The 12,639-nt window shown below is 38.8% G+C and overlaps 1 protein-coding gene across 4 annotated transcripts in view; it reads right to left on the reverse strand.

Moving 5' to 3' along the window:
* Window positions 1–1,037: 1,037 nt before the first annotated feature.
* The window catches only part of LOC111263562 (protein Aster-B), a 36,614-nt gene continuing 25,012 nt past the window's right edge, over window positions 1,038–12,639 (reverse strand). For all 4 annotated transcript variants that reach the window (XM_022838741.2, XM_022838744.2, XM_022838743.2 and 1 more), the window contains 11 exons: window positions 11,462–11,679; window positions 10,632–10,861; window positions 10,136–10,240; window positions 9,197–9,445; window positions 7,960–8,112; window positions 6,063–6,176; window positions 4,611–4,890; window positions 3,942–4,228; window positions 3,378–3,645; window positions 2,875–3,191; window positions 1,038–2,703 (listed from right to left, as the gene is read on the reverse strand). In XM_022838741.2, coding sequence (XP_022694476.1) covers window positions 2,461–2,703; window positions 2,875–3,191; window positions 3,378–3,645; window positions 3,942–4,228; window positions 4,611–4,890; window positions 6,063–6,176; window positions 7,960–8,112; window positions 9,197–9,445; window positions 10,136–10,240; window positions 10,632–10,861; window positions 11,462–11,679 — 2,464 coding nt within the window. In that variant the 3' untranslated portion in view covers window positions 1,038–2,460. The remainder of the gene's footprint in view (window positions 2,704–2,874; window positions 3,192–3,377; window positions 3,646–3,941; window positions 4,229–4,610; window positions 4,891–6,062; window positions 6,177–7,959; window positions 8,113–9,196; window positions 9,446–10,135; window positions 10,241–10,631; window positions 10,862–11,461; window positions 11,680–12,639) is intronic.

The following is a 12,639-nucleotide window of genomic DNA, read 5'->3' on the forward strand; positions in this document are numbered from 1 at the left end:
AGTTACTTCACTGCTGGCATACACAACTGTTTTGTTATAATACCATAATTTGCCTACATAGAATTATTTCTGTTGTCTTACTTTATCTGATCATACCTGCAGTGAAACGTGATATATTGTGTAAGCAGTTTTAAGCATCGCGTCAGAGGCGTGCAATTTCGCGTAACGCCAGAGAAACTCATTTTCAACAACTGATTTTACTAATGACTGAGAGCTCCTCAACAATAACTAAGTTAATAATGTATGTTACGAGCATCTATCAGCGATACTTGCATCTGTCAAATTCCGTGTTCAATGACTCAGACGGAAACCTGACATCTAGTATTTGTAGCAGAAAGAGGATTATTCGATTTATTCCTGATACATTAAATTGAGTAAATCCACATCTACTAAGCAACACCTTGAGTATTAGGAACTTCAGAATCATTCCTCCCAAATCTTTGGGCAGCGCGATTTCTTGAACTACACTCGAGGGTAGTCGAACGAGCCTGCCGGCCCTTCTTCGCGATTAACATCTACACCTGCATAGCTCGCATTCCAAAGTTCTTTACACGGAATATGATGTCAGGAGCAGTACTCTTCTTCTCGTGATAGCTGTGATGTATACGGTAGAGTAGGGCTCAAACAGAACCTGACAGAAGATAGAAATATTCAGGTATTCCACATATTTTACTTTTTACTGTTTATTCTGTTTCCCTTATTGTTGACCGCATTTGACAATGGCGTTACCGGCCAAAGTTTTCCTTCTTATTTTGAACGTTATTTGCTATCAGTTGTACAAGACTAAAAGTACGAATAAATTAACAATGAGTACATGATCTAAAGATCGAAGTCAAATAGTTACGTCTGTGTTAAGCTTTCAATGCCGGAATCAGACGTTGCTTATGTATTATTTAGTTTTAATTAACTCGATAGAAGTTCCCGACTTTTTGCGCTTATCGACAGCCTCCACATTTCTTAGCAGTCCCGCTTTCACTACTTAGTGCATGTTCTACATAATATGGACCACTGTTCTCACCCAATAAACACAACACGCGTTTTTTCATAATAATATCTTGTCTAATTTATTATCATCCTTTTCCATCCAGTGAATGAATAATGCGAGTAGCAAAAAACTTTCGAACTATTTTCCATTGTTGTCTCTTCGTGTATTGCTAACACCAGCTTACCCGTAATTGACAACGACCAATATTCAGTAAGAGAATCATTATCTGTTACTTTGTTTTTATAATTTAAATTACATAATAACAGGGATCAAATGACTACGAGAGTAGACGGAAAAACTGTTACATGACTTAAAAATTAAGCGATTGTCAATTTTTAATAAAGTCCCTTACTGTAACTTTTACGTTTCCAACTGTTAATAATAACTGTGTGATCAGATTGTAAAAAAGCTACGTTAATTATAATGTTTAATACTATGAACAAACACATTTTTCTGCACATATATTAATATCAATAGGTAGAATATTTAATTAAAAAAGTTTTACCCGAAAATATATGACTGGTAGGGATTGTGAACTGAGCGCGTACGTATATGGCGTATTCGTATGTTTTGATCGTACTGCTGCTTCTTTTTTTTGTGTACACATCCATGTGTTTGTAATGACTTGGATAAACCAGCTGCCCAAGCTATCGTATTATTTCAACATGCTTCGATGATACTATTTCGAGCGCCCCCCGCTTTTAGTATTTTTTATTAACATTTTTTAGATAATTCAGGTTCGAGTCAACAGATAATAGGGTTCGATAACGCACTCAACCATTACTTTTCTTCCCATTACATATAGTGTGTCCCCTGTGCAGCCTCTATCAGAGGCAGTAATTGACAATCAATAATTTTTGTTCTAATGAACTCAGGCTACGCGCGTAGTTATAAATGTAGCGTAACTACTCTAGCATTTCTCCTTGCACGACATCCAAATAACATTCGTTTCATTCATCATATACTTTTTCCATGACCAAACACATTAAACAACGGTTAGGATAGGAAGCACGAAATAACTATAATAACTGTAATCTTGATCCATCGCTCCGTCCCCTACGCATGGCCAGCGTACGTCATTGCATTGCTGTTTTTCTTCATAATTATATGCATTAACTTTAATTTTATCACTCATCACATTCATACCCCACTAATGAAGTAGTCTCCATTTTTCAGGATTTTAAAATCCCGTGCGGCTGCTATCCACCAGCTTAAGAGGCTTGATGTGCACTACCAATGCACTTCATGTTCCTATCCAGTTATCCATAATAATTTTATTACAATTATAATAACCACGTCATTTTTGTTGATTATGACATCAGCACAACAGCGAGACTCTTTCACACTGATGGTGCCCACCTATGCGTTTTTCGGTTTCGTTAATCAGGTTAAGTATTGCTTGCTGCTCATCCTGCTGAATTGCGTCGGCACTAACGCGTAAGCATAAAAATCGTTTGCTTCTGTCTCCATAGGATTTAGAACTCTCCTCGAGACGTACTACTTTCTGTGCTCGTATGAAAGGAAGACGCCGGAGATTGTTCTCTGTGGAGCGACGATGCGGTTGATCCTTCTATCGAAGAGCTTGTTAGCGGCAAGTGATTACCCCATTGAGCTATAACGTTCTTGAGCTGTCTGAATACCGTCTGCATGTTGTCGAGGCCGCCGACGGTCCGGTCGACCAAGCGGCTGACCTCTTCCAACTGACGTCGATGCCGAACCTTTCGTTGTGATGGGGACAAAGAACCAGACGAATCAGGTTAATTTTGCATATTTGAAAGTGCAACTTGGGAGGGCATCATTAATAACAGATATTTTTTGAGTGCAGTAAAGCAACATTACTATTTGCTAACGCCAAGCCTCAACAAGCCAATCTATGGCAAGGAACAGACCTGGCTTTGTTCGTATGCTTTCTTCCACTGCTCGATCGTAGTTGGCGGACGATTACTGAAATCAGTCGGTTCTAAGGTATCACCCTGATCATTGTGTGACCAGTATGAATACAACACATAGCCGTTGATGGTGAGCAGAACTGCAATGACTACAGTCAACACCTTGAGAAGCATCGTCGGGTCAATCCATTGACTAACCCACCTAGTGGGCCACGTAGCAACATCTGGTCCGATAATTTTCCTGTCGTTGCACCTGGCCGAAACACCGCTTTGTCTCGAGGGGAAGGCGGGTGATATCGATGGAGGGGTTTGCACGTCTGAATCAACAGAAAAAAGCATGCCATTACTAAGTGAACTGTGCACAATGAGACGAAGACTGTCGTACTAATGGTTTGATCCATCACTGAGTCCTTTTTGTATCCCGAGCAACTTAAAACTCACCAAATAGGTTTTTTTTTTAGGAAATGTGTGATCTGGTATGCATCGAGTGAAAAAGCACTTACCTAAGGTCAGGGGGGGCGGAATTCGTCCGCTATCGCTAACGAGTCTCTCCACTTCTTTGTCCAAAGCTTTCTGAAGGTCGGCCACATACTCAGTAACTCCCTGATGCATGTTCTTTTCAATCATACTTTTAATAAATCCCCAAGGTGGTTTACGGAAGTTGATCTGCGCGAACACTTGTAATCGGCAACGGTTCTCGCCTTCACACCGTAAACAATAATGCTGCTGCACCACAAATGCGTCCGCGTAGGGAATTCCCTGATTGGAAACCTATGTAGTCACACAGTTAATCATTAATAATAAGATAACACTAGGATCAAGCCAAACCCCAAAGAGGTTTTTCACAAATGGCCTTTCGGTTCTTAATAAGTACGATCCTTTGATTTCATTTAACCTTACGTTTACCAATCGATAGCAAAAATACGTCGTTGAATACTCGGTACGTATACTTTAACTTTATGCATATACAAGTGGATAGGTATCGAATGCATTTCATAGGGTGTATTCATCGGTTTGAAGAGCTTCAGGCACGCAGGTATATGCATCCGCTCATATATTATACTAACTTCGGCTTGAATAGAGTACATCTTGCCGGGCTTAGACTTCCGATGTAAACTCTGCGTTTCGAAAGAAGTACAACTTTTGGCCATGGCGTGGTTCAAGGTGACGGTATATGTAAGGTTTCTTTTTTGTTTGCATTGGCCACCTCCAGGGGAATTCGGTGCGTTACCACCTTTGTCAGATCCTGTTTCTCCGCCTCCTGGGACCTGCTTATCCTCGAGTCGCTCCCAGTTGCCAATGGTCATATTTGAAGTTTTGCGACCTGCTTGTAGATCTTGATAAAACTCAGATGCTAAGCATTAAAAATGAAAGAATAAACAAAAAGAATTAAGGTCAATGCTTTCTATCAAATGCAAAATAAAAAACATGATAAGTCGCCGAATACAGAAAAAGCGGACATCATTTACATAGCTAAGGTAACGAGTGATGTAATAATGATAACATTCCCATTGCGGATTCATCACGAACGGTTTCTGGGGTTAGCTGGGAAGATATAATTATGATATGAAACACCGACGTTCGAACGCACACCAGCCTTAATAGTAGCATTATATTGTTGACTGAGACTTCGACAGAGCATATAATTATAGCCATTTTTAGTTGTTTTTAAGCGGCACTTTCTGAACAATGTTTCTGTCACATATAGTCTAATATACAGTAGCGTAGTAACATACCGGTAAATATGCATGTGAACAGGTGATCAATGTCCATAGCAAATGACTTGTCCAGGTACTGCGTCATACCGTCGTGACTCTCAGGACACTCTAGTATTTCAGAGTCTTTGTCAGGCGAGCCTCCGTCTTCATCCAATTCTTCAGCAGAGGACGCTGAAGACTTGGCATCTTCCGATACGACGGCTGAAGACGTACCTGACGTCTTCGCAGTAGTAACATTAGCCAAAGGTCGAAGCGATGGTGAATCGGGTTGAGCTATTTCACTTTCATCTATCGGAATCTGCCGCCATTGAATAAATTGTACACCACAGGGAACAGCAAACACCAACATTGTAATCTAGTAACATCTATCGTACAGTTCTAATGGCAGATTTCAATTATGTTTTGGTAAAACTGATCAGATTGATAACCGCGCGGTTGACCAATATGGTAGATGGCGGGGGGGAGATCCAGCTCTAATATATAATAACCTACACATGCTAACAACCACAAGTTGTTAACATATGCAGTAAGTGGTTTGTGGTTAAACCGAGCGTGTCCCAATGAGCGCAAACGAATGGGCTAGCATCGCAAGTATTTTCAGTGAAGGCCTCACGTTACGTTAATTAATAATATAATAAAATAATCTACCCAAAGCCATATACTGGATTATAATTTAATATTGTACTAATACTATATGCCGATAAACAACGCCTCTCCTTTGCGATGACAAATATCTGACTCGTGTCACAGTGCTATTTAATCGCAAATCCACCGTCATCACTCGTGGAATTGAAGTAAAGAGACTTGATAATGCCTTTTTCATATATTTCATATTCTTCTTATATCGACATATTTGTCCTTTAGTGAACGAAATCTACAAAGTGATTTTTCTGCCTTTAGCTGATGATCATGTCATTGTAGGCATATTGTGTGTCAACTTCAGCAAATTGAAAGCAAAGACAGAACTCAGCTTAAAATATTTTCGGGTTATATTTAATCATATTTTCTTCAAAATACACGATGCACTTAAAGTTACGCACTTTTAATGAAGTAAACATAGTGATTCGTTCTTAGCGGAGAAGTGGATTATTCATAAAAGCAATTGCCGAAATCTGCTCTTTAAAACATTGACTAACTTAAATAAATATTAGATGAATATTGGAGTTTCATTAGGAAGAATTATAACGAATGCGCTCCTACTAGAATAATCGAGAGACACCAGAATCTTTAAAGCAGAAATAGCCTTGTAGTCTTCTTTGTAGTCGTCAAAAAATTCTTAGGTACCCTAATACCTACTTCATATAAAGCCGGTTCATTTGAGCCAGAACCATATTGTCTTCCCAAAAGCCCAGTCTGCAAAAACCACCCATATAATATCACACCTACAAAACCTACGGATATCTCGCTACGAAAATTTAACGATTATATTAGGCTGAACTAACTAGATAGTACAAGGGTTTATCTACTAACCTCTGCAAGGTTTTTTACGTCGATGGCCTTAACATTATTGAGATCATCAGGAGCGATGTAGTCCATTTCATCATCCGTACTTAAGCCTAGCTCATCGCCGTACCTGTGGTGCACCTGTGAATTGTCACGGTTGACACCAACATCGACAAGGTGATCATTGGACGCATCATAAATCCATGGGAGATCCACACCCTTCAGCATCATAAATCTTTGCATTTTCCGCCCGGTTATTTTGACCATTTTAAGAAATTTTAAGTAAGAAACACGAATAGTTTGCGATCCGCGTATTCGGTCATCCTTACGTTTTTTCGCTTGAATGGAATTCTGGTGCCTTTTCTGTTTATGTTCGGGCTGTTTTTTCTCTTTTTTTATCATATCGTTTATCCTGCCTGAAAACCTTGTTAATGGCGACGTACCATTTTCGCGATTTGAACAAGCTTTGACTGTTTGCGCTTTAAACGATGTTTTAGGTTCTGTCTCCGTGCTTTCACTTTGCTCACTACGTCCTAGACAGTAGTCCTCGCGTGGAAAGGCACATTGTCAATCAATGCGTCGCCAACCAATAATTTTTAAGGTATCTATCGTAGCACGAAGAGCACTTGAATTTGTTGTTGACATATGCATCGATGAACAATTAAGTACCACAAAGTTTATGGGAACGCGCAACGTCCGACTAGCGGAGCTTTTACCAAAAACGGGACATTGATTTAGGGCAAACCCACTGTGGAATATATTCATAATCAACACTTCATTCCCAACCTACTGTGCTCCTCTGCTGTGGTACATATTGATCTATATTTTGATATAAAATGTATCCAAATTGCTTCGGGGCAGTTCTCACATCACAAAAAACAAGTTCACTAGCAGAAGAAGCAGCTATACGAAAGTAATTTCATGTTCCTGGGTCTCGAAAAGACATTGGCCTTCTAACATACAGCGACTGAGCACAGACTCACACAGGCGCTTCTCTAAGCAGCCGTAGGGTAAGTTAGGGATACAATAGCTAAGTCACACAAATACCTTGTCTCGCACATATGGATCTGCTTTAAGCGAAGGTCGTCACCAATGAGAAGCTGTTAGGAGGTTTTATAATCAGTATTGAGTTGTGGTCGAGCACCGCAGAAAGCATCGACCGCAGAGATAATACAATATGTGTATACTATGCCCGTTGCCCTTTAATGTTACGAGAGTCGACGGAATGGTTGTAATGAAAAAAAAAAAACGCACAAGAGATTTGGTCTACGATCAAGCAGCAGAATGGTTCTAGGAGTCGTAAATAAGCATTCCTTATTTTACGATGCAATCAGCAGACTGCGTTGCTTTTAGATAAAGGGTAAGTCTTAACTATAAAAACAGTTGATGTTCTGAATATCCATGAATGTGTACTTTATACATAGACCAGAGCGCACAGAAAGAAGTATAGCATTGACAGATGTCTATCGCATATAACGTATTTGTCTCTATTTGTAAATACACTTTTAAATAATTTTTATTTAAGAATCAGGCAGCTAAAGTCAGCCGATTCGGGAGATTACCGCTGCAGGTTAAAGTCTCTCAGTAGGGCATATATCCTAATAAATAAGACATAGGAAGGATGAAATAAAACGGACTCCAAGATGGACTCGAAACTACTAGTAATAGATGGCAATCAACACAATTGCAGTAAACGTGGCAACTGATGACAGTCAGGTCAAAAGAAGTTAATATATAGATTCATAGTTTTCAGTAGAATATATACAAATACGATACAACGGTAAGCAACGATCAATGCAAAAGTACGTTATGACTGTAAATGAAGAATAGAATGATGAGTGAGATAATGGCCTGATTCATGATTAATCTGCTGATGTTGGTCGTGTATCACAATTGAAAGTCACGTCTTGCTAGTTTTACTTACCAAACGCCAACATTCTCTGTTGCTCATCGGCTGTGCAAGAAGGGCATTCTGCCAAATGCGGAATAACATTAGATAGGTTTTATCACGGGCCGCGAACGATGTAAAGAAGTACCTCTCGTTTTCCGTCTGGCAGACGATAGCATTGGGGATGACCTGAAATGTCGCCAATCAGCAACAACAACAGTACAACAATGGCGTCCAACGAAATCTAAACACGTATGCATACAATGCACACCTTCGTGCAGATCAATTAGGTATTTTGTCTACTCCGGCATTAAACAGCATATAAAGGTTGTCAGGTACTACGATTACCTGTGTGCCTATAGCAGCTATCCCAAGTTATTTAGTTTTACTTATTAAGTATTTAGGGATAGAACTCTGGGCCAGAGAAGATGTTGAGCATTGTTTTTTATATGTTGAATATACTTACCATATGGCAGATATCGGATAATCCACGTAAATACAATCGTATCCAAATAATCTCAGAGTGTAACTGTATAATTACTAAAATCTTCTAACTGCCAGTGTACATGGTTTTATGGTACTGCTTGGAAGAAATATTATACACTGGACCATTTTTCACTGTTGTATGTTGGGCGTTGATTATTGGCATAGGCGATTTTAGCTAAGCCAGCTATTTATTTAAGGCATTTGTCTAAAAGGTGAATGTTTTGAATTTTATAACTTGTGCCTACGTTAAGCATTGCTTTAGATAAAACAAAACATATGTTTAACATCTCAAGTGGACAGTTAACGTTATTCAGGCATCGTGAATATTAACCAAAAACAATCCGTGTCTTTGTTATTGCTATGTAACGACTACAATATAATAGACAACATCAGTCACTTTCGAATAAGCTTTTTTGCCTGACTAATCACATTATTGAACTACAGTATGACCACAGGAAGAACGAGGCCTGTTTAAAAGGAGAGTAATAGTACCATCAAGATCTATTAAAGGTGGCTGCCTCCTTCACCTTATTGCGTATACGACCAAGGTAGACCTAACATTCGGAACAAAGCGTATAATGCGTCATTTAGCTCAGATATTTGGGAATCTGAAAATGTCTTTCCGCTCATAATAAATCGATAACTTTACAACAAGGATATTCCGTTTCGATTGATTTATGTGCTGCTGGCGGCCGTTTGGTTTCTCGTACCTAGCTAATAGATTAATTAAGGCTCATCAATTTGTGGTGAAAAGACGCAACTACGATGCTGGTCTATAGTCACATACCAACGCGGTTTTCTCTTTTGTCATTGAGGTTAAATCTTGACATTTGAGGACGACGCATGTCTCCCATTTGAAGATGTTCGCGTAAAAACAAAAGAAGTTTTGAGAGACATAAAGACGCCCGTGCGCCAGAATATCCCTTTGTAAGGCGCACGAGTAATCATCTATGAGCATTTCCGTCTCGGGAACTCCTTCCTTGGCAAACAGTCGACGAAAGTCCGCGCATTTCGACTTGTACGTTGGAGAGATCAACTGCAAGAACAGGCATAAACGGAAAGGCTGTTTGTGATAAAGGCAAGTGAAAAGTCATTTTAGAAATTGCATAGTATCTTTCGCATTTTTCATATATTATAAGAATCAAATATATGGTATACTTGTGCACATCCATACAGGCAGATATCAAACAAAAGAAATACGATAAACCTGCACGAATGTAACACATGATGATATTTTTTTTTATTTCATTCATATTTCATATGTCAGACAGACGTGTATTTGCTACAAACAGTATTTTTTTAACATCTAAAAATAGTTAGGGGAATATTGGCTTTTTAGCTAGATAAATAAATGTTTCGGGTTTTACCCCCAGTACTGCTTTTCAATATTACTTCAAACGGCTGACTTTCAATACGACACGAAGTATGGTTGCATTTGAACCTAGACCACCACATATCGCTAAGCTTAGCATGCGAACACAGTATCGTTACACAACTATGCAAACTTCGTATTTTCATTTGAAAGAAGTAAAAAATTCTAATTTAAGTCATACGAAAATACGTTACAGTCAACTTAGTTTACTTAAACCCATGAATTTGACATAACTCCAAAACGGATTTTAGGTTCGGATAGCCACACAGTTGTATTTCGATTGGCAACAGTTTGCTAGTTTCTCCTTCATATCCCGTATCTTCCAGCGTTCCGTCGATCGGTCGTTAAACTTACATGTTGATACCAGGCTGGTTTTCGATTTTTTTTCGCTTTTTTCTTCACTTCAGGGGCCGGTGTCGATCCTGGAGAACTGCCTTTTCCGCCCGAACCACCCGACGTCTGAACGATTAAATTAAATATCATTGATTGTTATTTACGTTGTTATTGTACAGTTAGTTATTGCGTATTGTAAAGCGCAACTGAACACCTTCCATACAATCATTTTTATGGTTAAATTCCATCCATGATTTATTTACTTCAGTTGAAAATTACTATTTCGCAAAGCAAACATGAAATGCACGTTGGTCTTAACTATGATCAACTTATTTGCATGGTTTGAAATACTAGTGAGACATTACATACGTAAGATATATTCGCTCTCATACCGTTATTTATTTAGAGAGGCTAGAATTGTTAGAATCGAATATCATGCTCTTCCTGTAATGTTTCATCTATAGCCAGAACTAACGTATTAAGCTAGATTTACTTGAAGTCAATTGTGAAAACCAACCTGTGAAGGCTGAATAGAGATCGTGGAAGCCGATATGCTTGAGGGAAGCGTCCTCTCGGGAGGATCTTTTGATTCACGTCCATCCTTAGGCGAAGGATCGTCTTTAACGTCTCCTCTAGTACCAATAGTAGAATTCTCTCTGCCTACGAGCAAGTGTGCCGGGGATTCATTACGTTCCTCGGCGAAATGTGTTTTATTGATGCAAAGTGCAGAACAGTCGAGAGGAGATTCTGTAATGGCCCATTAGACATCACAATATTTTGTTTAAGATTGATGGGAGCTTGACTTGAAAAAAATTACAAATGGCTTAACATTAAATAAGCTGTAATAGGCTTAGAAGGAAATTGTATTTACTGTTTTCCTGATTTGTGAAGCTAAAGCGGTACTTAAACCAATAAAAAGTTTTCGTTTCAAGCCTAATCGTGCTGTTGTTTTAAATTTTTGTTTTTTTTTGATACAGATCTGTATGGTCATCAGAACGTTAGTGATCTCAGTAGAGTATCTCTCTCAGATCTAGTAGAGAATATATAAATAATTTGATTTTACAAACGTTAAAATGGCAATTTGGAGAAGAGACAGCTTTTTGCACCAATTTCTGAGAAAGGCTGAAAAGAGCGTAGGTCTAGGCTGAGCCGTCAACCAGATACAAAAGTCGAGTTGCCAAATGTGTTGGTAACCCAGTGAAAACAATTAATCGATCTCGCGAGAACATGATTTACAAATTTTTACTTGAACTAAACTGATGATCTTCGTTGCTGGGAACAGCACTATCGTTAAAAGCCCTAAATTGATTTTAGATATAACGTAACCAACCGGTAACAATGTCCTACCCGCTTCATTCAATGGTTGAGGTGTTTCCGGGCTGAGGTTGCTGGATAATAGGGGACCTTCGATTGGACTGGGTGCCCTCGTGTTTCCCGTAGAACGTGAATCTTGTCTCCGACGTCGATTGTCGCCATCGCAATCAGCGCCTGAAGAAGCGGAGTTTACGCTTTCGCCTTCGACTGAAGCGGGCGCGGAGGAACTTAACACCGGATCAGATTTTTTCCTGTAATTGCGAAGAAAAATTGCCTCAGGATGGAATTGTTATACCGTTTAAAAACAATACATCAAAATAGGTAGAATAAATACTTACTAAAATTGTATATGGTGTAGGGTCATAGCAAACGGCATTGTAGCTGCGATGGAACGCTGTTTAAATAATTGGCGCATTCAAATGATATGGAGCGAGTACACATAAAAGTTTCGCAAACATTTCATAGTGCACGTAAATTATGCATGGATCATATTGGATCATAAGAGCTGATTTGACATAACAAGATTTGTCCGTAGATATGTTTAATAGAAAGCCACTGAATGCATGTTATAATAATGCATAATAATAACAATAATGGTAACATTGCAGAGGGAAACATAATGTAGTTTCTAAGAAGGCAATAGCGTATCATGTTTATACGTCTAATAGGAAAGGTTAAAATAAGAATATTGCATGATATCGTATAGCCATTATGTGATTTAAAAGAAAAGGTTAAATACAATCGGCGAAAATTAGACTATGCCAGTGCTTAAATATTTTATTGATAACAATGTCAGTTAAATTTTTCATAGCTAACCACTAACTGCCCTTACTGTCACCTCACAAATATCATATTACTAGTGAAGCTCAAGAGACTTGAGGGCCGGAAACTATGAGTCATTTCAGGCCGGCAGTAGGCCAAGAATTCAAAACCTATATTTCTCCTATGTTCCGCTAAGCATATATTGAAATAAATTATTTTCGACCTTGGCTTCACTCGCCGATGATAGATCAAAACAAAGGGAATCGATGCAAATCAATCATTGCTTTGATTTTTTTGCCTTCATATCGGTTCGTAGGACCCGTGAGTTTAGATACCGGAGTTTAAGCGACCGAAGTCGCGGAGTTGATGAATGAAAACGATTACCCTAGATTTTTTAAATGCTGTTTAGGACCCTGTAAAGCAACAGGGGAGAAATAAGTATTAAACAT

This window comes from Varroa jacobsoni, unplaced genomic scaffold, assembly GCF_002532875.2.
Source record: "Varroa jacobsoni isolate VJ856 unplaced genomic scaffold, vjacob_1.0 scaffold_774, whole genome shotgun sequence".
Lineage (NCBI taxonomy): Eukaryota > Metazoa > Arthropoda > Arachnida > Mesostigmata > Varroidae > Varroa > Varroa jacobsoni.